At 41.4% G+C, this 23,999-nt stretch overlaps 2 protein-coding genes across 15 annotated transcripts; one reads left to right on the plus strand and one right to left on the minus strand.

Moving 5' to 3' along the window:
* Positions 1–675: 675 nt before the first annotated feature.
* On the minus strand, positions 676–14,427 carry LOC115117931 (casein kinase II subunit alpha-like). Its single transcript, XM_065027535.1, has 15 exons — positions 14,325–14,427; positions 13,463–13,559; positions 13,157–13,231; positions 11,870–11,998; positions 11,617–11,728; positions 11,389–11,490; positions 9,268–9,318; positions 9,096–9,155; positions 8,511–8,594; positions 8,149–8,259; positions 7,864–7,965; positions 7,357–7,457; positions 6,807–6,955; positions 2,809–2,898; positions 676–1,851 (listed from the first exon to the last, which is right to left on the minus strand). The coding sequence occupies exons 4-15, from the start codon at positions 11,968–11,970 to the stop codon at positions 1,748–1,750; spliced, it is 1,167 nt and encodes a 388-aa protein (XP_064883607.1). The 5' UTR covers positions 11,971–11,998; positions 13,157–13,231; positions 13,463–13,559; positions 14,325–14,427; the 3' UTR covers positions 676–1,747.
* An 822-nt stretch (positions 14,428–15,249) lies between these two features.
* LOC135575151 (uncharacterized) lies at positions 15,250–23,321 on the plus strand. 14 transcript variants are annotated; one of them, XM_065027541.1, is made up of 12 exons: positions 15,407–19,408; positions 19,623–19,655; positions 19,824–19,874; positions 19,974–20,012; positions 20,106–20,144; positions 20,259–20,303; positions 20,407–20,463; positions 20,547–20,585; positions 21,236–21,283; positions 21,751–22,248; positions 22,375–22,494; positions 22,920–23,321. In XM_065027541.1, the coding sequence occupies exons 1-11, from the start codon at positions 19,285–19,287 to the stop codon at positions 22,443–22,445; spliced, it is 1,044 nt and encodes a 347-aa protein (XP_064883613.1). In that variant the 5' UTR covers positions 15,407–19,284; the 3' UTR covers positions 22,446–22,494; positions 22,920–23,321. The 14 variants fall into 14 exon arrangements, 13 of the variants coding, with proteins under 13 accessions (XP_064883611.1, XP_064883621.1, XP_064883613.1 ...); XM_065027542.1 differs by having other exon boundaries at positions 15,408–19,408; positions 22,375–22,413; XM_065027547.1 differs by having other exon boundaries at positions 15,408–19,408; positions 21,751–22,224; positions 22,375–22,413.
* The last annotated feature ends 678 nt before the right edge of the window (positions 23,322–23,999 follow it).

Genomic DNA, 23,999 nt, shown 5'->3' on the forward strand with positions numbered 1-23,999 from the left:
AATAATATATCCTGGTATCAACACAGTAGGAAGGTGGCGATAGGTCACCATGCAACAATGCTCAATGTATAATATTGTTGTGTGGGAAACATTTTTGGGCTTTTTTCCTTGAGACAAATAAAATGCGGAGTAACCCAATTAATTACCCCTTCTTGAACACCAAAGTACTCATTCTCAGTTAAATCTGTTTGCAAGGTCCAAACTATTTGATATTTTACAAATTCCATGGCATTAGTGCCAGTGAATTTAAGCTTCAGTGGCGCAGTGGTCTAAGGCACTGCCTCTCAGTGCTAGAGGTGTCACTACAGACCCTGGTTTGATCCCGGGCTGTATCACAACCGGCCGTGATCGGGAGTCCCATAGGGTGGCGCACAATTGGCACTGTGTCATCCGGGTTAGGGGAGGGTTTGGCTGGAGTAGGCAGTCATTGCAAATAAGAATTTGTTCTTAACTGCCTAGCCTAGTTAAATAAAGGTTAAATAAAATAGAAAACATTTGTTGTTTAGACTCCATTACATAATACGTTAGGCTGGGCTAGTTGAAATAAATTAATCTGTCTGTGTTGCTTTTACACCAATCTAACCATGCATATATTTCCCAGGGTTTCTACAGCATCAATGTCTGTACATTTCACAGAAAGAACAGAAAACATACAATGATAAAGGACTATTCATATTTGCCTGTTTAAAATTGTTTATTTATGAAGTCGATTTTTTTGCAAGTGATAAGACTCCTCCCAAAATAAAAACAAAAAGTTACAAAATTGCCTATGTATTCAAAATCATGTGTAAGAGACCACATTAAAAAACAAACAAACATGTATACAGAAGTAAAAGTAACACCAAATTGGCAAACTATTGACCCTGTGATAGTCAGCATTTGGTGCATGCAACCTAACAGTTACTGTAGAGTATCTACAGATGTCCAATCCAAGTACGATAGCTTCTAACAACTTCAAAACACCGGTAACTCCTGCACTTAACAGTAGTGTGTGAGCAACTATCCAGCACTGCCAAGTGGGGGCTACATCAGAGAATCCTGTCTCGTTTTGTGAAGTTGTCTACAGGTTCAGTGTATTGCAACAGCAGGAATCCCCAAACAAACTGTTTCAAGCTAGACTGTATATTTGGGACATACAAAATAAATGTTATTATCCATTCTCTTCTTCTTCATCATCATGTCTACATTGTATTAGAATTCCTAGACCAAATCATCCAGACAGGTGTGACAAATAAAAAATGATGTCAAGTCCAGATCTCAAAATATAACTGAACAGGGAAAAGCAATTTAAACATCTTTTCTCCGTCATTCTTCTCAATGTAATAAAAAGGAAACCCACTGACCAGGCCAACACATAGTAGAGAGTGGGGTGGGCTGAACCGACCCACGGGCCAGGCCAACACATAGTAGAGAGTAGGGTGGGCTGAACCGACCCACGGGCCCACACAAACATAGGTGAGGAGGTCCCATGAGGAGGTGGTGGTTTCAGGGCTGTGCTCCAGTGGCTGATGGGAGGTGGAGGTTTCAGGGCTGTGCCCCGGCAGCCGCTGGGAGGTGGAGGTGGAGGTTTCAGGGCTGTCCCCGGCAGCCGCTGGGAGGAGGTGGTGGAGGTTTCAGGACTGTGCCCAGCAGCCGCTGGGAGGAGGGGGTGGAGGTTTCAGGGCTGTGCCCCGGCAGCCGCTGGGAGGAGGGGGTGGAGGTTTCAAGGCTGTGCCCCGGCAGCCGCTGGGAGGAGGGGGTGGAGGTTTCAGGGCTGTGCCCCGGCCGCTGGGACTTGTGGGGCCAGAGTGTTGGGGGCAGAAATGACAGGTGATCCAGCGTTGTTAGCCAGTGCCTTTGTGGAGGTGATACCTACAAGAGATAGTGGACACATTCTCACCAATGACTTCTACTGTCAGTACACTTATTGACAGGAAGTGAAAGAAGAGAGCAGTGTGATCTATGGTCAGGAGTAGGGCTGTGGCGGTCACTAAATCAGCCGGTGATTGTCAAGCAAATAACTGTTGGTCTCACGGTAATTGACCGTTAATTAACAAACACATTTAGCATCTTCTGGCTTCCACACATAGCCTTCAGGCCACTGATGCAGATGTTAGGGACATTTACATTGTAAAAAGTCTAATAAATATAGCCTACATCATCAAATCCATGATTTATTTTAGACAGGTCTAAAGCCAGGTAGGCTGGCTGGCATGAAAATGTTGTAAATAAATGTTGTAAATATAAACAATGTGCTTAATATTAGGAAAGTTGAGAAATAAAGCAGGCCTAGCCTATAGAAAGCTGACGGGATCCTCCTCTATTTAGTAGAGGCCATCACTCTGTTTTCTCACACAATTGCATAGCCTACAGAAATGTTGCGCACCATAAGCTCATGGGCTCCCATGAAATGTTTAATTAGATTTTCAATCACATTTATGTCAGAGTGATTAGAGGGACAAGAGTGCGGAGTACCAAGCAGTTAGCAAGTTTGGTAGGCTACTAATGACCAGCAGCAGCATTAGAGCTTGGAGAAGTCTAATTACTGTGACTAAACGGTCATGTGGAATTTGACTGCCGGTAATATGATCACTGCAACAGCCCTAGTCAGGAGTACTCACCATAGATCACAAATAAAACACTGGTGTTGGGAAACCATTCAAACAATATACAAAGTGTAATGATAACAGCACATCTTCCCAGGGAGTGGCACCCTATGCCCTAAATAGTGCACTACTTTTGATAGGGCCCAATAGCACCCTATACCCTAAATAGTGCACTACTTTTGACCAAAGCCCAAAGACCAAAATGCAGTGTAGGATGACTTACCTGCCATCATACTGGAAGAGCTGACTGGAGTGGAGCTGGTAACTATTCCTCCAGGAGTGCTGCCCCTTCCCTGATCTTTAACAACGGAGTCTGGCATCAGAGAGAGAGAGAGACAATCAGATATCTTCTAAATCAACACTCATTAACCCAATCCACCGACAGCTATGAAAGCAACACAATCCACCGACAGCTATGATAGCAACACTCATTAACACAATCCACCGACAGCTATGATACCAACACAATCCACCGACAGCTATGATAGCGACACTCATTAACCCAATCCACCGACAGCTATGATACCAACACTCATTAACACAATCCACCGACAGCTATGATACCAACACTCATTAACACAATCCACCGACAGCTATGATACCAACACTCATTAACACAATCCACCGACAGCTATGATACCAACACTCATTAACACAATCCACCGACAGCTATGATACCAACACTCATTAACACAATCCACCGACAGCTATGATACCAACACTCATTAACACAATCCACCGACAGCTATGATACCAACACTCATTAACACAATCCACCGACAGCTATGATACCAACACTCATTAACCCAATCCACCGACAGCTATGATAGCAACACTCATTAACACAATCCACCGACAGCTATGATACCAACACAATCCACTGACAGCTATGATACCAACACAATCCACCGACAGCTATGATACCAACACAATCCACCTACAGCTATGATAGCAACACTCATTAACACAATCCACCGACAGCTATGATACCAACACTCATTAACACAATCCACCTACAGCTATGATACCAACACTCATTAACACAATCCACCGACAGCTATGATACCAACACTCATTAACACAATCCACCGACAGCTATGATACCAACACTCATTAACACAATCCACCGACAGCTATGATACCAACACTCATTAACACAATCCACCTACAGCTATGATACCAACACTCATTAACACAATCCACCGACAGCTATGATACCAACACTCATTAACACAATCCACCGACAGCTATGATACCAACACAATCCACCGACAGCTATGATACCAACACTCATTAACCCAATCCACCGACAGCTATGATACCAACACAATCCACCGACAGCTATGATACCAACACTCATTAACACAATCCACCGACAGCTATGATACCTACACTCATTAACCCAATCCACCGACAGCTATGATACCAACACTCATTAACACAATCCACCGACAGCTATGATACCAACACAATCCACCTACAGCTATGATAGCAACACTCATTAACACAATCCACCTACAGCTATGATAGCAACACTCATTAACACAATCCACCTACAGCTATGATACCAACACAATCCACCGACAGCTATGATACCAACACAATCCACCGACAGCTATGATACCAACACTCATTAACACAATCCACCGACAGCTATGATACCAACACTCATTAACCCAATCCACCGACAGCTATGATAGCAACACTCATTAACACAATCCACCGACAGCTATGATACCAACACAATCCACTGACAGCTATGATACCAACACAATCCACCGACAGCTATGATAACAACACAATCCACCTACAGCTATGATAGCAACACTCATTAACACAATCCACCGACAGCTATGATACCAACACTCATTAACACAATCCACCTACAGCTATGATACCAACACTCATTAACACAATCCACCGACAGCTATGATACCAACACTCATTAACACAATCCACCGACAGCTATGATAGCAACACTCATTAACACAATCCACCGACAGCTATGATACCAACACTCATTAACACAATCCACCGACAGCTATGATACCAACACCCATTAACACAATCCACCGACAGCTATGATACCAACACAATCCACCGACAGCTATGATACCAACACTCATTAACCCAATCCACCGACAGCTATGATACCAACACTCATTAACACAATCCACCGACAGCTATGATACCAACACAATCCACCGACAGCTATGATACCAACACTCATTAACACAATCCACCGACAGCTATGATACCAACACAATCCACCGACAGCTATGATACCAACACAATCCACCTACAGCTATGATAGCAACACTCATTAACACAATCCACCTACAGCTATGATAGCAACACTCATTAACACAATCCACCTACAGCTATGATACCAACACAATCCACCGACAGCTATGATACCAACACAATCCACCGACAGCTATGATACCAACACTCATTAACACAATCCACCGACAGCTATGATACCAACACTCATTAACACAATCCACCGACAGCTATGATACCAACACTCATTAACACAATCCACCGACAGCTATGATACCAACACAATCCACCGACAGCTATGATACCAACACTCATTAACCCAATCCACCGACAGCTATGATACCAACACTCATTAACACAATCCACCGACAGCTATGATACCAACACTCATTAACCCAATCCACCGACAGCTATGATAGCAACACTCATTAACACAATCCACCGACAGCTATGATACCAACACTCATTAACACAATCCACCGACAGCTATGATACCAACACTCATTAACACAATCCACCGACAGCTATGATACCAACACTCATTAACACAATCCACCGACAGCTATGATAGCAACACTCATTAACACAATCCACCGACAGCTATGATACCAACACTCATTAACACAATCCACCGACAGCTATGATACCAACACTCATTAACCCAATCCACCGACAGCTATGATACCAACACAATCCACCGACAGCTATGATACCAACACTCATTAACCCAATCCACCGACAGCTATGATACCAACACAATCCACCGACAGCTATGATACCAACACTCATTAACCCAATCCACCGACAGCTATGATACCAACACTCATTAACCCAATCCACCGACAGCTATGATACCAACACTCATTAACCCAATCCACCGACAGCTATGATACCAACACTCATTAACACAATCCACCGACAGCTATGATAGCAACACTCATTAACCCAATCCACCGACAGCTATGATACCAACACTCATTAACCCAATCCACCGACAGCTATGATACCAACACAATCCACCGACAGCTAGGATACCAACACTCATTAACCCAATCCACCGACAGCTATGATACCAACACTCATTAACCCAATCCACCGACAGCTATGATACCAACACAATCCACCGACAGCTATGATACCAACACTCATTAACACAATCCACCGACAGCTATGATACCAACACTCATTAACACAATCCACCGACAGCTATGATAGCGACACTCAAACTCTCTGACGTCAAGAACAGACCGGTTATGTCTTCTTTTTTCCCCCAAAACACTTGAGCGTGTCATCTCTGACCTAGTGTCACCTGGTTCCTCCGCACATGCCACTGGCTTCCAGTCGAAGCTGGCATCATCTCCAAGACCCTGATGCTTGCCTACGCAGCAGCAAGAGGAACTTTCCTTCCCTACCATCAGGCTTATTTGAAAACCCTACATCCCAACCCGAGCCCTCCGTTCCACCACCTCTGGTCTATTGGCCCTCCCACCCACACATTTACATTTAAGTCATTTAGCAGACGCTCTTATCCAGAGCACGAGGGAAAGTGTACTTGATATGATTGTGATAGCTTGGTGAGACGACAAAACATCTTAAGATGAATGCACTAATTGTAAGTCGCTGTGGATAAGAGCATCGACTAAAGGGCTAAAATGTCAAATGTATACTGTAGTCACATGAACTCCTCTGAAGAAACTGTAAATATCTGTTAAAAAGCCTTCTGCTTCAATGTGTTCAATGGCTGCAAGAGAATTCACTGAATATGAACCTTCTTTTTTTAGCAAGTACTTAAAAAAGAAAAGTGTATTGTATTGAGGCATAATTTAGCACCATAATCTTAAGATCAAGCGAGGGTTCTAGCACTTAAACATTCAGTTAGATGTCTTATGCAGCAGGCCTATATCTAGAAGTCTGAGTGGAGGCGGAGGGCAAACTCACAGAAGTATGGGTGTTCCATGGCCTCCCGGGCCGTGAGGCGAGCGTTGTGGTCGTAACGCAGCAGCTTGTCCAGGAAGTCCAGAGCCTCGGTGCTCACCAGGTGCTGGTTCTCACTGTGCACAAACCTCTCCCACCTCTTACGGGAGTGTCTGGAGAATGGACCAGGAGAGAGAGATCAATACATAAAATCAAGTCAACATTCATTCAGAGTGTAGATTCACAAAGTTCTCTCAATACACTTTACAAAGACGTTTGGGGGAAAAGGAGACAAAAAAAAATGAACAAGTCATATGAATAGATGGAAAGAGACTGGTGGCCAAATGGACTGTACCCATGAGTACTCTGTTAAATTGTCATGTCTGAGGGGCTTTCGCCGTTCAACTCTTTCTGTTAAATGGGTCAATATATTGGGCATTATTAACCTGAATTACTCAAGGCAGGGGTCAGGTAGAAATTGACATTCACATTGTGTATTTGGACCATTTAGTAATACATTCTGAAGCCCAGTTCTGTTGAAGTAATCTGACGATGAAATGTTGGATATTCTTACCTGCCCAGAATGTCATTAAACCGTGGGTCTAGTTCAATGTTGTACTTGTCGATGTAGTCATACAAGTCCTCTGTGCCGAGGACTTTAGCAATCCGTACGAGCTGTAAAACAGAACATTTTAGTGGGAAGACAAACTAAAACAAAAGCCTGAGGCCTACATCTGGAATTCAACTGGCAGTCAAGTAAGAGGGCTAGAAGTATGCACTAAATATCAACCATCAGCCTTGTTGTAACGACTGTCGTCTCATCATGATCAACACATTGTTTGAGGGTTGTTCATCAGCACTGAGAGACTCAATTCTTCTCACCTGATTGTAGACAAACCAAAACACTCAACCAAAATACGTACTTGTAATCCTACAGAAAGTTGCAATTCAACTGGCAGTCAACTAAGAGAGCAACAAGACATCCACTTGATAGCTCAAATCAGTGCTGTTGTAGTAGAGACTGGTGCACCAGGATTCAATATCAAGACAATGTGATCAGCACCATGAGAGAAAATTCTACCTGGTCGTAGTTGTCGTGTCCATGGAAGAAAGGCTCCTTCCTGAAGATCATGCTGGCCAACATACAGCCCAAACTCCACATGTCTAAACTGTAGTCATACATCTGAAATAAAGAGAGAGAGGGGGGGTGAGCGCTGTGCTTAAAACAACAATGACTACATTACTGTACCAACTTACACCTACATTATTATAACTACATTAACAACATGCTACTATAAATGTGGCCAACTAGACTAGTCAGTTTCATGTTTAACTAGTCTTGTCAGACTGTATTGAGTGGTCTCACCTGGTAGTCTACCAGCAGCTCAGGTCCTTTGAAATAGCGCGAGGCCACTCTCACATTGTACTCCTGGTTAGGGTGGTAGAACTCTGCCAAGCCCCAGTCGATCAGGCGGAGCTACAAGAGAATAGTCATTATTGCTTGTTTTTTTAGTTAATAAGTTCTAATTCCTAATTCTGAGTTCTAGTTCTATGATAATAACACTATTAATACACAGGTCTTATATAGAGCTTTTCTAAAACCCAAAGACACTTTACAATAAGCAACAATAAGGAAACAAAAACGCCTAACAAAGTGGGCTGGTTAATTATGGTAGTGATCCAAGCTATAGTAACAGAATGAATGAAAGGAGGAGACTGTATCCATACCTTTCTGTGTTCATGATCAATCATCACATTGTGTGGCTTGACATCTCTGTGCATGATCCCCATACTGTGACAGTAGTCAAGGGCCTGAGAAGGAACAATTAGGTCATGGTTTAAGATAACAGTAGTCTAAATGCGAGATGTATCATTGGCATCTGAGATTTGATTTATTAGGATCCCCATTAGTCGACGTCAATGGAGACAGTTAGTCTTACTGGGGTCCGACATAACAACAGACATTACAGACAAAATACATATATTTAAAAACATTAACATGTAGTGTGTGTGCATCTATCAGTTACATATACATGTCAGTACATACACACAACAAGTAGGTCACATGTCAGTACAAACACACAACAAGTAGGTCACATGTCAGTACATACACACAACAAGTAGGTCACATGTCAGTACAAACACACAACAAGTAGGTCACATGTCAGTACATACACACAACAAGTAGGTCACATGTCAGTACATACACACAACAAGTAGGTCACATGTCAGTACATACACACAACAAGTAGGTCACGGGGGAGAGGCGTTGTGCAGTGAGGTGTTTATGTGTTTTTTGAAACCATCCCTTACCTTCAAGATTTCAAACATGTAGAACCGTATGTCGAAGTCTGATAAAGTTTGATACAGTTGCTGAAATACAGAGAAAAAAAAATGTATCAAAATGAGATGGCTGGACATTGGTTCAGAATGTAAGGATTATTAGAATTCTGTACAGACAGATGAACATGGTCTCTCTCCTCACCTTGAAATCAGTGTTGTTGACATGCTCAAAAACCAGCGCGGGAGTTCGAGACTGAGAAGACATAAGAAAAGGCATGAGGAACTACAATAACTACAATCATTCACTCAACCAGAACACACAAAAAATACATTTGAAAAAAAGAAGAAGAATCGGGATGGTAAAACGTTTTCAATGCAAACTCAAATTATTAAAACCAGGTGTAAAGTAGAAAAGTGATATATTTTAAATTAAGATAATCTTTGACAACTAACAACCACCAAAATAAAAACTAGCCAGTCAGGGAGAACAATCTTTTTTTTTTTTTTTAAATGTCATGGCATTGATTTTATTATAATGTTTGAGTCTCTCAGATAGCATAAGAACAAGGCATAAGCCATGGCAAAATGTGGAGAATTACAGGAAATTAGCTTTAAAACTGCGCATCTTCTCACAGCCGTTTCCAAAATGTGTTGAATTGCAGGAAATTTGCTTTAAAACTGCAATTGTTCTCTCCACCCAATGACAAAATAGGTAGAATTGCAGGAAATTAGCTTTAAAACTAGTGATGCACCGATATGACATTTTTGGCCGATATCCGATATTTTCCTCGTCAAAAAAAAAACAATACCGAAAACCGATATTTAAAATTTTAGCGTCCTTTTAAGCATTCTAGTACAGTTAAATAGTTAACACACACATGGACGCAGTGTTGTTCATTCGTTTCATTCTCAACCAGGATTTCTTAGGAACCCCTTTTTTGTCTTTGCGTGTCAAATAAGCTTGTTGACCAATCAGGACCTGAATAAGACTGCACGTCAAATAATAATTTAACGCGTTCATTCATTATTTAGTGTTACAAGGGATTCATCAATACGTATGCTATGATGCTGGTAAAGTTGTCTCGCGCACCTATGGTGCTGGTCATAAAAAAAAAAGATAGCTAGCTCATGGATGCAAACAATGTAATTCTTTCCCAAAAACATAGCAAAACGACATCATGTTTCAGTAGCTACCGTTAGCTAGCTAACTATATAGCTACGTGTCATCATCTAAAATAAGAACTGTCTGATAAATTAGGGTTATTTGATTAATGGTGGTCAGACCCATCTATGTGAAGCTAGCCACAATAAGGATTAGCCACACTAGTGAACTTTGTGGTTAGCCTTCAAAATAAAAGTATGGCATAATTATATTTGTATTAATTTGCATCACAGTCAATGACATAATTTTATTTTGAAAGGCAAAGCGCAAATTCCACTATTGTGCCTAATCCGTATTGTGGCTAGCTTCACTACACATAAGACGCTCCGGTCAAGCCTCACTAGCCAGATGAAGCCAACTGGCTGCTCCGGTAGGGCAACATCTGAAAAATAGAGCAATTGGTAGTGTGTACCGGTGCTCGACCAGTCGCAGAAAGCCAATATCACCCACGACAGAGAACAGTTGGATTGTCAAGGGCAATTCATTCCATTATCTTGGCTTTAATGGATTTTGCGTTTGAGTTGTCTCGCTGAAATGTTCTTACTCTTTCATATGACCGCTCGACTTGTTGACTGCTTGATCCACACAGCATGCATTGTGGGCTGTGTTAGGAATGCTGTGTTGCACGTGTAGCGCAACATGTTACGTGGCGTCATTACGTTATATAGGTATGCACGTCATGTACCTACGTTATATAGGTATGCACGTCATGTACCTACGTTATATAGGTATGCACGTCATGTACCTACGTTATATAGGTATGCACGTCAGCTTTGACACCGGTTTTTAACATCTGCTTTAATCTAGACATCGAGCCGATACCAGCGTTGGCATTTTTAGCTAATATTGGCCGATTCCGATATGTTCACTGATATCTCGTGCATCCCCATTTAAAACGGCAACATTTTGTCTCTGCGGCTAAGAGGGCCTCTAAACCGGCGCTATTGGCCACGCCCCGCTAACTTTGCCAGAGCTGCTGAAAAAAATCCTAGGGGAAACTCTGGATGGAGGTAGCTGAATATGAACCACATTGTTTCTGCTTAGTGATTGAGCAACAGCCATTGTAAAAAAAGGCACACAAAAAACGAGCATGTGGTTGTGTTATGATTTACACTTTACTAGGACAGACTTATAGAAATTAGGATCATGAGCTCCACTCACCACAGGATCCTTGACGATATCTAAAAGTGAGATGATGTTGGGACCGCCTCGCAAGTTTTCTAGAATCTTGATTTCTCTCTTGATTTTCTTCTTTTTGACTGGCTATCGACAAACATAACAAAATACCATCAGGACTTCATACAGTACGTCTCTTTGGCGAGGAGCGAAATTTGAGTCAGGGGATAAAATGCCAATACTAAAATCAATTAAAATTAATATGGTACCAACCTTGAGTATTTTGACAACAACCTTCTCATTGTTGGTGATATTTATGGCTTCAAACACCTCACTGTATTTGCCCCGTCCTAGTTTGCGCACCAGCTGGTAGTCATCTTGGTTCCTACATAGTCAAGAGAATTGGCAAGCAATGTGATGGCGTGACAATTTCAGCTAGGTAACACCAACTAGAATCTAACACACATATCAGAACATGCAACAGAAAACAATGTGTTCAGCTTTGAACCACACACGCACTACGTACCCCCATTCCACCACATGGGACTCGTAGTCCCAGTACTCCCGAGGCCTCTGTGTGTTTACATCAGGGTAAACTCGAGAGCGGCTTGGGACAGAGCCGGACATATTATACACAGGTTGTTCTCTGGATCACCTGGGACATAGAAAATAGACACACCTATTATAATAAAAACAAACATGATAGGGGTGGTGTATGTGAGTCCGCATCTCACTTTAATGTCATTTTTTGCCCCCCCGAAGGACAAAAACAAACTTTGCTTTTACAGCTTTTTACAGTAGTTACATAGCAAAACATAAAATAATTTGATATACTTTACATCTAGATAGACAGTACTTATGCATTATAAATTGTGTTTTAGTCATAACTATTATATAACATGAGCTTTTAAACCCACCCCTCAGCTACTCTCAGTCCATCCCACCTATCTCCCTAATCCCACCCCTCCGGTACTCTCAGTTCATCCCGCCTATCTCCCTAACCCCACAGCTACTCTCAGTCCATCCCACCTATCTCCCTAACCACACAGCTACTCTCAGTCCATCCCACCTATCTCCCTAACCCCACCCCTCAGCTACTTTCAGTCCATCCCACCTATCTCCCTAAACCCACCCCTCAGCTACTTTCAGTCCATCCCACCTATCTCCCTAACCCCACCCCTCAGCTACTTTCAGTCCATCCCACCTATCTCCCTAACCCCACCCCTCAGCTACTCTCAGTCCATTCCACCTATCTCCCTAACCCCACCCCTCAGCTACTTTCAGTCCATCCCACCTATCTCCCTAACCCCACCCCTCAGCTACTCTCAGTCCATTCCACCTATCTCCGTAACCCCACCCCTCAGCTACTCTCGGTTCATCCCAACTATCTCCCTAACCCCACCCCTCAGCTACTCTCGGTTCATCCCACCTATCTCCCTAACCCCACAGCTACTCTCGATTCATCCCAACTATCTCCCTAACCCCACTCCTCAGCTACTCTCAGTCCATCCCACCTATCTCCGTAAACCACCCTCTGATGATTTCCATGTGCCATTTGTCAACTGTGCTGTTTCTAATCAATTCTGAACCTATCTAATCGATATCAAGGAAGATCCATATATAAGAAAAATATATAACCATAGATGGAGAATTACGTGACTGATTGAAAATAATGTAGACTAATGAATCATTCTGTTTGGCATACTGTTGGCATAAGGTATTTGACTGCTGTCTCGCTTGACTTGGCACAGTAGGCCTATAAGACAGTGTGATTGATCACTGTGTGAATGATTGATCACCATGTGAATGGTACCTTGGAGGTTTCCTCCAAGCTGCAGGTGACAGGTGGGGTCGCTGCAGAGCTGATGCTACGTTGGTTTGGTAGAGGCTGCAGGATAAAACACACAACAAGATGTTAGTTGGCTAGCTACATATTTTAGTCAGGTAGCCATCATGATATGGGCAGGTTTCCCAGACACAATTTAAGACATGTCTTAGACTAAAAATCCTGCTACATGAAAATTAATTAAGTACAGGACTAAGCTTATTCTGTGTTTTGGAAATCGCTGATATACTGGTCAAAAAAATGTAAGATAATAGTTTGCTAAAATCAACAAACCTGATTGTTGTAGTTGTTAAGGAGGACATCCAACCAGTCTAATCAGGGGGCACCGGGCTCAGTAGAGTCATCACTAGGATTCCCACTGTCATATGCCCTGTTGAAAGACATACATGTGATTGATTTAGTACAATATTTGGCCAAAGAGTCTCGACTCAACCTCTGACTTAACTCAAAAACCTGTCACTTGCTTACGAGCTTTATTTCTATGGTATTGTTTACCAGTCTGTCAAGTGTCAACAATGCTGAAAATCATTCACTGTATGATGAAACCGATCAGAAACGTCTGTGGTACACAAAGCAGTTTCATTATGATAACCAGTGTCCGGCTGGGACCCACACGGTTTAATAATCTGTGGTGAAACTCCCTCGAGACAGTCACACACGCACGAGCCATGGCCTGCACATGTAGCCAACTAGCTCGCGCTAGCTGCTTCCATGATGAACTGCACCGCACCAAAAGCCGGATGGGAATACTAGGTTAGCTAGCTAACTAACAAGCAAATGTTATCTATAGTTATATTCACGGAACATGAATTGCTGGGCAGGTATTCATCTATAAATGTTAGTAAATCAGTAAATAGTATTAGCTGACGTACATACGTTGAAGATTGCTAGCTACCACAAGCCAGAAAATATGATTTGTTTTCAGAAGAAAAAAAGTGACAACGGAGTGCATTAGCGAGGCAACTGGCTGACAACGCCTTAGCTAACATTCTGTGGGCTACGTTGATAGCTAATGGTAGTAAAGCTAAACATACTTATGTATGCTTTAAGAGTATTTGTCTTATATGCAATAACATTCAAAGTTGACTCAAAGCAATGGCCATCTCACGTAGGTAAATGAGCTAACGTGTATTACCTCTCGACGTTGTTGGGACATCAATATGGCGATGCTTGGTTTAGCGGCAATGTGCACCTCCATTCCTGTGAGGGGCGCTGTGCTTTCTTTGTGTGGAAAATGGGAGAGAGAAAACACGAGGCTGTACTTCTCTGAAAACCCTTACTGACACCTAGTGGTTAAATGGGAGAACCTCTGTGTCACAATTCAATCCTAATTATGTTATACATATTATATATCTATTTTTCACAGTGCGCCACGTGCCAGAAGTTTCGACATTAGATGGGTGGTGTATTCGAGTCCATATCCACATCGTACTTTTAATTATTTTTTGGGGGGGGCCAAAAAATACATTACATACACATTATACATTGTCCCACTTCGAAGGACAAAAACAAACTTTGTTTTTACAGCTTTTTCTTTTGTTGTTACATGTAAATCACACACACACACATTTTGTACAGTAGTTACACAGCAAACATAAAGTAATTCGATATTTTTATATACATTACATCTAGATAGATAGTACTTTATAAAAAAATTATAGTCATAACTATTATAGAACATAACCCCAGCACTCAGCTACTTTCAGTCCATCCCACCTCTCCGTTAACCTCCCTCTTGTGATTTCCATGTGCCATATATTTGTGCAGTTTCACATAAATTCTGAACCTATCTAATCATATAGATTGTAAATTAAAGATAAATATTCTTACTAAAGTTATTATTATATTGTTGATTGACTATGGTCGTACTTCCTCCTTAGTTATTTTCCACAATATAAATCTATCTTCTCACTGGGACAAGACCAATGATGTTCCAGACAGGGACAACGCACAACGGAAACGGTGCTGTTCTGATTGGCCAATTGAAAAACGGGGAGGGATTGGGTTGTGGGTTGGGGAACGCTCCACTGCCCTTTCGTCACTCATTGTTTCAAGCCACACCCTACTACACCCACTAAGCGGAGAAAGCGTACCTCAACTTCTGTCCAAGAATGTTGAAATGTTGAATGTTTTGAAGAAACGTGTTGTTCAGTACAAACCGTCACACTACCTAGCTACTGTTTAATCGAACTGAATGCACCCCAGGTATGTATGACGTTCCGGACCCATGGACATCTAACTAATGCATAACTCCAAAACATTAGTATTTTATTAGAATCCCCATTAGCTTCTGCCAAGGCAGCCATTACTCTTCCTGGGGTCCAAACATGAACAAAACAATACATCACAACAAAACAATAGTCTACACCATAAATAAAACAACACATTACACAATACATTGTGCACTATACACATTTGCATATCTGCTCCACCTTTACAAATGTACAGTACAAAATGTACAATATTACAATGTGTGGGTGTGTGTCTCTTCACAGTTCGCGTTGTGCCTTGAGGTTTTGTTTTATCTGGGGGTTTTTAAATCTGATTTTACTGCTAGCTTGAATTACCTAATGTGGAATAAAGTTCCATGTAGTCATGGCTCTATGTAGTACTGTGTGTTTCCCAGCCTCTGTTCTGGACTTAGGGACTGTGAAGAGACCACTGGTGGCATTTCTTGTGGGGTATGTATGGCTGTGTGAGGTGTGTTAGCTGTTTGAACAGACAGTTCGGTACTTTCAGCACGTCAATACCTGTCACAAAATCAAGTAGGTATGAATACAATCTCTCCTCCCCTTTGTGCCAGGAGAGATTCACTTTGATTTTCTTGATATTAGCCCTCAGTGTACATTTAAGGGCGAACCGTGCTGCTCTGTTTTTGGCCAATTGCCTATGTCCATCTTTGCAGCATTTGATCATATAACTCGGCAGTAGTCCAGGTGTGATAAAAACACATATGTATGATATTAATTTGAGCCCGTTTGCTACAGCAGGAATTGAATCCTGCAGCAACAGAAAATGTTTCCCCGGCTGTTTGGCGCCGACAGAGATGAACGCTTCGCGTTCTTAGGAAACTATGCAGTATTTCTTTTTTTTAACAAATTATTTCTTACACTGTTACCCCAGGAAATCTTAAGTCTTATTACATACAGCCGGGAGGAACTATTGGATATAAGAGCAACATCAACTTACCAACATTACGACCAGGAATACGACTTTCCCGAAGCGGATCCTCTGTTTGGACCACCACCCAGGACAATGGATGGCAGCTTCATTAAATAGTACCTGCAAAACACCTGTCTCAAGTCAACAGTGAAGAGGCGACTCTGGGATGCTGGCCTTCTAGGCAGAGTTCTTCTGTCCAGTGTCTGTGTTCTTTTGCCCATCTTAATCTTTTCTTTCTATTGGCCAGTCTGAGATATGGCTTCTTCTTTGCAACTCTGCCTAGAAGGCCAGCATCCTGGAGTCGCCTCTTCACTGTTGACGTTGAGATTGGTGTTTTGCGGGTACTATTTAATGAAGCTGCCAGTTGAGGACTTGTGAGGCGTCTGTTTCTCAAACTAGACACTAATGTACTTGTCCTCTTGCTCAGTTGTGCACAGAGGCCTCCAACTCCTCTTTCTATTCTGGTTAGAGCCAGTTTGCACTGTTCTGTGAAGGAAGTAGTACACAGCGTTGTACAAGATCTTCAGTTTCTTGGCAATTTCTTGCATGGAGTAGCCTTCATTTCTGAGAACAAGAATATACTGACGAGTTTCAGAAGACAGTTCTTTGTGTCTGGCCATTTTGAGCCTGTAATTGAACCCACAAATGCTGATGCTCCAGATACTCAACTAGTCTAAAGAAGGCCAGTTTTATTGCTTCTTTAATCAGCACAAAAGTTTTCAGTAGTTCTAACATAATTGCGAAAGGGTTTTCTAATGATAAATTAGCCTTTTAAAATTATAAACTTGGATTAGCTAACACAGCGTGCCATTGGAACACAGGAGTGATGGTTGCTGATAATGGGCCTCTGTACACCTATGTAGATATTCCATAAGAAATCTGCTGTTTCCAGCTATAATAGTCATTTACAACATTAACAATGTCGACACTGTATTTCTGATAAATTGTATGTTATTTTAATGGACAAAAAATGTGTTTTTCTTTAAAAAACAAGGACATTTCTAAGTGACCCCAAACTTTTGAACGGTAGTCTATGTTTTTTCAGCAGCAGCATATCAATAATGTCAAAAGCTGCACTGAAGTCTAGCAAAACAGCTCCTACAATCTTCTTATTATCAGTTTCTTTCAGCCAATCATCAGTCATTTGTGTCAAGGCCGTACATGTTGAGGGCCCTTCCCTATAAGTGAGTTGAAAGTCTGTTGTTAATTTGTTTACTGTGAAATAGCATTGTACCTGGTCAAACACATTTTTTTCCAAAAGTTGACTAAGGGTTAGTAGCAGGCTGATTGGTCGGCTGTTTGAACCAGTAAAGGGTGCTTTGCTATTCTTGGGTATCGGAAGTACTTTTACTTCCCTCCAGCCCTGAGACACACACTGTCCTGTAGGCTTAGATAGATGGGAGTGGCAATAGTCCGCTACCATACAAGTTGTCAGTACCAGACGGTTTGTCATTACTGATAGACAGCAATACTATTTTAACCTCTTCCACACTCACTTTACAGAATTCAGATTCAGTTATGCATGAAAATTAAGGTTTAGAGTTTGTTATTGGCATGTCATGCCTATGTTTGCTAATCTTGCCAAGGAAAACGTCATTAAAGTAGTCAGCAATATCAGAGGGTTTTGCAACGTTCAATTAATCAGTGCTGTTCTGAACGACCAAAGAAGAATTTGAAAACAGAGAAATATTGAACGACCAAAGAAGAATGCCTTTGATAAGAGAAATATTGAATACAGAATGAAAATACTTTCTCTTTGGTCGTTATGACTAATGGACAACATACACTGAATGGACAAAACATTAGGAACACCTTCCTAATATTGAGTTGCACCCCATCTTGCCCTCTGAACAGCCCTCAATTTGTCGGGGCATGGACTCTACAAGGTGTTAAAAGCGTTCCACAGGGATGCTTCCCACAGTTGTGTCAAATTGGCTGGATGTCCTTTGGGTGGTGGATCATTCTTGATACACAAGGGAAACTGAAAAACCCAGCATACCCCGTTCAAAGGCACTTAAATATTTTGTGTTGACCATCCACCCTCTGAATGGCACACATACACAATCCATGTCTCAACTGTCTCAAGGCTTAAAAATGATTATTTAACCTGTCTCCTCCCCTTCATCTAAATTGATTGATGTGGATTTAACAGGTGACATCAATAAGAGATTCACCTTGATTCCCCTGCTCAGTCTATGTCATAGAAAGACCAGGTGTTTCTAATGTTACATACACTCACTGTATATGCTTATGCTACACTTTCAGAGTGCGGTATCAATTAATCCACTCATTGTGTAGGCCTACCCTCTTCTAAATTGCTGTAACAATGAGAAGGAAATGCCAGAGGCATGTTTTGTTTGCATCACTGACCACAGGAACCAGTCACCTATAATCAACATAGTCTAGAAAGAGAAGGTCTTTGTTTTGTACACCGCTTGAATGAACAGTCACATCTTGGGAGTATTTGTCTTCTAAGTCGGTGGGTTGTTTGTCGACTGATATTATAATGAGTAATTTGTCAACTGTAAACCTTTTTGTTTAAATGCTCATCTGATTCCTCAATCTTAAAACATTCCCACGGTCATCCACTGTTTCCTGCAGAGACACCTGACACAGCCCCCATTCTATCTGAAAGAAGTGGGTCTGTGTCTATTGTCTCTGTGGTTCCAGCCAATCAGCTATAAGGACAGGTATAAAACCTCTGGGTCTTTTAACAAAGAGATAGAGGACTCGTGTGATGACTTCCACCCACCATGGAGCTGTAAGTCACTTTTTTATTGCATCATGGCCTCTTTGATTGATATATTCTTTATAACAATGTAACATTTAGGTCATGTAACATTTAATTGAAATGTTGTGCGTTGTCTTGACTTAGTCTTACTAAGCATTAGATTTAACACTGTACAACTATTTTCTTTATAAAAGGGAAGGGAATGGGGGGATACCTAGTCAACTGTTCAACTGAAAAGGCCAATGCTCTTTATTTTTCTCGTAGCTCCCTGTGTTCTCTGTCAGTTCTGACGCTAGTGGCTGTTGTGTTCATGGTACCAATGAAAGGTAAGTCTCATTTACCCTAAACAAGGATCATATATCAGACTATATCGATTTGCTCCAGTAAGCTTTTCCAGTGAATTGTTCAGCGTGTCATACACTGGCCAAAAACAACTTGCTTTTATTGCTGTGGTGAAAAGGTCTGATACAGTAATATGACATGATATTACTGAGGTTATGGAGATTCAATCAGTTAATAATAGTCCTGTTTCCCTTTCAGACAGAAGTGAGGATGTGTTAAGCTTTTTGAATGGTGAGATGGTTGGCTACATGCTAATGCACCTGTTTAATGTCTTGTGTTGATGAGACCCAAACAGTTGTCAGTCTTGATGGAGAACATCACATTTTCAGAAAATGATCAGAGGTGGTGAGATTCTAATAAGCTGTTGGTTAGGTAGCTCATTCTCAGATGTTGTTACAGGTGCCCTTGATGTTGCTCCCGCTACTCAAAGCACCTCAGGAAAAATCAAAGGTCTGTTCTTCACACTTCTATATTTATTTATCTATCCTCATTTTGTGACTTTTAAAATCATTAACTCAATCTGCCGTCTTTCTTTTCTACTTTCCCCAGGTCCTGAGAACACCTTTAGTAAACCAGCTCCAACCCCAGGTTAGTGAAAGTACATTTTGATGTTTGAGGGAAATGTTTCTAACTAGCATCTGTTATTGCCATGTTGACCTAATTTATTACCGTGTTCAACAGCAAGACCAAGTCCTTTAAGACCAACAGAGAACTCTGCAGGTTGTTCTTTTATTACGTTTAGTTTGTAATCAAACGGTCAAACTTTGTTGTGAAATATAATGAAATCAATGTTACATTACGTGTATCATTACTCCGCAATCATTTGTCTTCCAGAAATCTCAAATGTTACGCAGACTGAAAACTCTGCTTGTTTAACAGGTTAGTGTGGGGAAGGTTGAGCTGGGAAGTTATCAATAGTCAGTAGTTAGTGTTATTGATATGTGTTTTTTGTGTTATTGATCATTATCTGATCATGTATCAGATGTTGTAGACTCAGAGGCCAGATCCAAAGAGAAATGCAACTCCGATGATCTTACAGGTGTGTGGAATATGGTTTGAAAATAATGCTATATAGGAAGTTTCAATATCATTTTCAGAGTTGTTTTATTCAATGTCCCACAGATGCAGAACGATCTGAAAGTAACTCAGCAGAAAGCAGAGGTATATTAAATATTAAATATCAAAATAATCTATCACTGAATATCCGTAGGGGAAAATGAATCTGGTAATATTGATTTCATAGACTGTTACGGCCACACCAGTTCTGATTCTTTCTTTCTTTCTTTCTTTCTTTCTTTCTTTCTTTCTTTCTTTCTTTCTTTCTTTCTTTCTTTCTTTCTTTCTTTCTCTCTCTCTCTCTCTCTTCTTTCTTTCTTTCTTTTCTTTCTTTCTTTCTTTCTCTCTTTCTTTCTCTCTTTCTTTCTTTCTTTCTTTCTTTCTTTCTTTCTTTCTTTCTTTCTTTCTTTCTTTCTTTCTTTCTTTCTTTCTTTCTTTCTCTCTTTCTTTCTCTCTTTCTCTCTCTCTCTCTCTTTCTTTCTTTCTTTTCTTTCTTTCTCTCTTTCTTTCTCTCTCTCTTTCTTTCTTTCTTTCTTTCTTTCTTTCTCTCTCTTCTCTCTTTCTCTCTCGCTTTCTTTCTTTCTTTCTCTCTTTCTCTCTCGCTTTCTTTCTTTTCTTTCTTTTCTTTCTCTCTCTCTCTTTCTTTCTTTCTTTCTTTCTTTTCTTTCTTTCTCTCTTTCGTTCTTTCTTTCTTTCTATCTCTCTTTCTTTCTTTCTCTTTCTTTCTCTCTCTCTCTCTCTCTTTCTTTCTTCAGAGGATTATGATGACTCTCAGGGATCTAATACAAAGATGACACAAACTGGTATGTCATGTTTTACATCAACGTAAAGAAATGGTAGCTAGATAATTGATGTAGCGTCACTGTTTTTACCTCAAACAGAAATGCAGAAGGTACCACAGGATTCTAATTCTGCTGGTCAGAATTCCAGCCTCTTATAATTACATCCCATAGACATGTAACTAACACTATGTAAGAGACTGAACATGACATCAACAGGGCTTGTCTTGTTGTAGGACAGCAACAGAGACGGAAAAAATCATGTGGTTGTAGCAGGCGCCAAACCCTCTACTGAGATCCAAGATATGTCATTATCTACTAGATGAAGTCCTTGGCCAACAGTGTATTTAAACAAACATAGAATTAACATACTTAGAATAAAAACGTATTAAACCAATAGCACTTATTCATATCCATAGATTTTTGTACAAAGAGTAAATTCAAAATGGAATCAGTTGACAGTTCTAACCGACTCTTCATCCCCAATACAGTGACAGATGACAGTAGCAGCGACGAGACTGACAGTTCTCCTCCAAGTGATGTGAGAAAATACAAACAACCTCCAGGAAGGAGAACCATAAACCCAGACCATGTCGACAGCATGCAGACAACCACCAGGCAGGATCCAACCAATGGGAGCGAGGAGCTGGATAGAGAGACTCAGAGGGACCCCACAGTGGGGAGAGAGAGAACCAGCAGAGTGCTCATTGATCTCAACAGTGAAGAGGATGTGATGGTGGGCTGTCAGGGTACTGTCTGTGTGCCCGGAGAGCAGGGGACTACAGTCAATGGAGGTGAAAATGATGAGAATACAAGTCTAAACAGTAGAGATATCCAAAGCCAAGAGGTCACAGGCACAGCCACGGAGCAGGCCCTACGTAGGGATAGTTGTAGGGGTGTAGTGAATGGAGTGTTGGACACAGCCAGAGAACAGCAGGACTTGGACAGTATGGAGCATGTCAATGGTACTGATGAAGCCAAGAGTAGAGGTTCATCTGGCTTCTATTCTACCATGATTCCAAACTACGGCTTTACAAAGATCCACAGCAGAATTCTTTAACTACTGAACCTATATTATTGAAAAATATCTGAATGATTGCTTTCTATCCTAACAGAAACCAGAGATGACATCAGCACTGAGACGAACCCAGTCGGTAGGTTTAGAGGAAACACACATGAACAATAAAACAATCCCAGTAAAAACCCTGAGGTCCCTGAGCACTTCTGTTCAGATGGTAAGTAGTGTTATGTGTTCTGGTAAGGGAAGATACAGAGAAACAGCAGATTATTTATATCCACCTAAATATGTGCTGGAAACACTTTGGTGAGGAAAATATCACTTTCTCCTATTGCGAAACCCACAAATGTTCTCTAGCAGGTCTGAAAATATTTCCTGTTTTGCAAAAATATTTAAATTGATGTGGTGAATTTGAAACATTACCCCAGTGAATACTTTGTATAACAATTTCTGTTTCAAATAAGACCACTGCTTCTAAGACCTAAGTAGAAACAGACCAGAGGTGTTACCTACCGGAGGTCAACCTACATCCATATTACACATTCAACAACACACCACGGTTTTCAGACTTATCTTACCACTCACAGGCACAATGTTTAAATCATACGGAGTGTTCTCCATGTTGGCTGCTCTGTGTTCTAGTGATTGGTTAGCCTCCAGGAGCCCCAGCCAGGAGCCCCAGCCAGGAGCTCCAGCCAGGAGCCTGTCAGTGCCAGAGGCTTCCTCCAGGTAGAGTTGGCTCAGCTCTACCCTGCAGGGCCTGTAAATCTCCCTGCCTCTCACTCGTGTGTCGTCTCCCTCAAGCTCCACCGACTCTACCAGACCGCAGAGTCCCTCTCACACTTATATTCATGACAGAGACGTCAGAAAATCTGGATATTTACCACCAATTTTTCACTTGATCTTGAAATGGTATAAATGGTATTCTGACAGCAGCTGTGCCCCCTGGTCTTACTGCCGGTAGTCAATTTGAATTGTAGGTGAATGGAAATAAGATGTTTGGCTCCAAATTGATCTGATGAAATAAAGGTTTCTCATAAAGCATTGTTTGTTGTACTAATTTGAGTTAATTCAATAAAAGGCTGTGTATACATGCAAATTCACAATTGTAAGGAAAGACAAGACATTGTTTGAAGGCAGAATGTCTTACAGTGTTACCCAACTGCTTGGACTACATGACCATTCTACACAGAACATTTTCTACATTTCAACTTCACCCAATCATTCAACTGTCAACTTGGCCCATACAAACAACATTTGGTAACTTTGTATAAAATATAATATGTCAGTGATTCAACAACGGAAGAAAAATCTGTTGACAGAACATGTCACTGTTACCTTCTTGCTGCGGCAGCAATTTTCCAGACATGAACGCTTCTCTCATCCAACAGTGTTTTATAGTGATGTCTCCCATGTGTTGGAGTTGACATGGGGTGACTGCCCTGACACATCAGCCTTGCTGTTTGCACACAGGCAGTAACACATGTACTGTGGCCTGAGGCACAGCTTCAACATCAACTGCTGTGCTGAGCAAAACCAGTGGCACAGAATGAGGAGCAGCTGATTACAAAATATACATGAGCTTGTGACCCTCGCGTGATGAGTTACCTTGTCTGAGACTTGAGGACTTGTGGTAGCTCCCTGAGCTGATGTCTAGGCTTTAGCTTGGCAGGCTACCATAGTCTTGTGTCACGATTGGTAGAAAGTAAATTCACTGGACCT

Source organism: Oncorhynchus nerka, linkage group LG14 (assembly GCF_034236695.1).
Source record: "Oncorhynchus nerka isolate Pitt River linkage group LG14, Oner_Uvic_2.0, whole genome shotgun sequence".
Taxonomy (NCBI): Eukaryota; Metazoa; Chordata; class Actinopteri; order Salmoniformes; family Salmonidae; genus Oncorhynchus; species Oncorhynchus nerka.

Bases quoted from the DNA above. Each gene is read 5' to 3' on its own strand.
- LOC135575151 (XM_065027539.1), top strand. From the start codon at position 19,285: ATGGGGGGATACCTAGTCAACTGTTCAACTGAAAAGGCCAATGCTCTT. The intron at 19,875-19,973 runs GTCTGTTCTTCA...TACTTTCCCCAG, and splicing joins CACCTCAGGAAAAATCAAAG to GTCCTGAGAACACCTTTAGT. The intron at 20,304-20,406 runs GTTAGTGTGGGG...ATCATGTATCAG, and splicing joins AAACTCTGCTTGTTTAACAG to ATGTTGTAGACTCAGAGGCC.
- LOC115117931 (XM_065027535.1), bottom strand. From the start codon at position 11,970: ATGTCCGGCTCTGTCCCAAGCCGCTCTCGAGTTTACCCTGATGTAAAC. The intron at 7,966-8,148 runs GTGAGACCACTC...TCTTTATTTCAG, and splicing joins AGCTGCTGGTAGACTACCAG to ATGTATGACTACAGTTTAGA. The intron at 2,899-6,806 runs GTGAGTTTGCCC...CTCTGATGCCAG, and splicing joins CATGGAACACCCATACTTCT to ACTCCGTTGTTAAAGATCAG.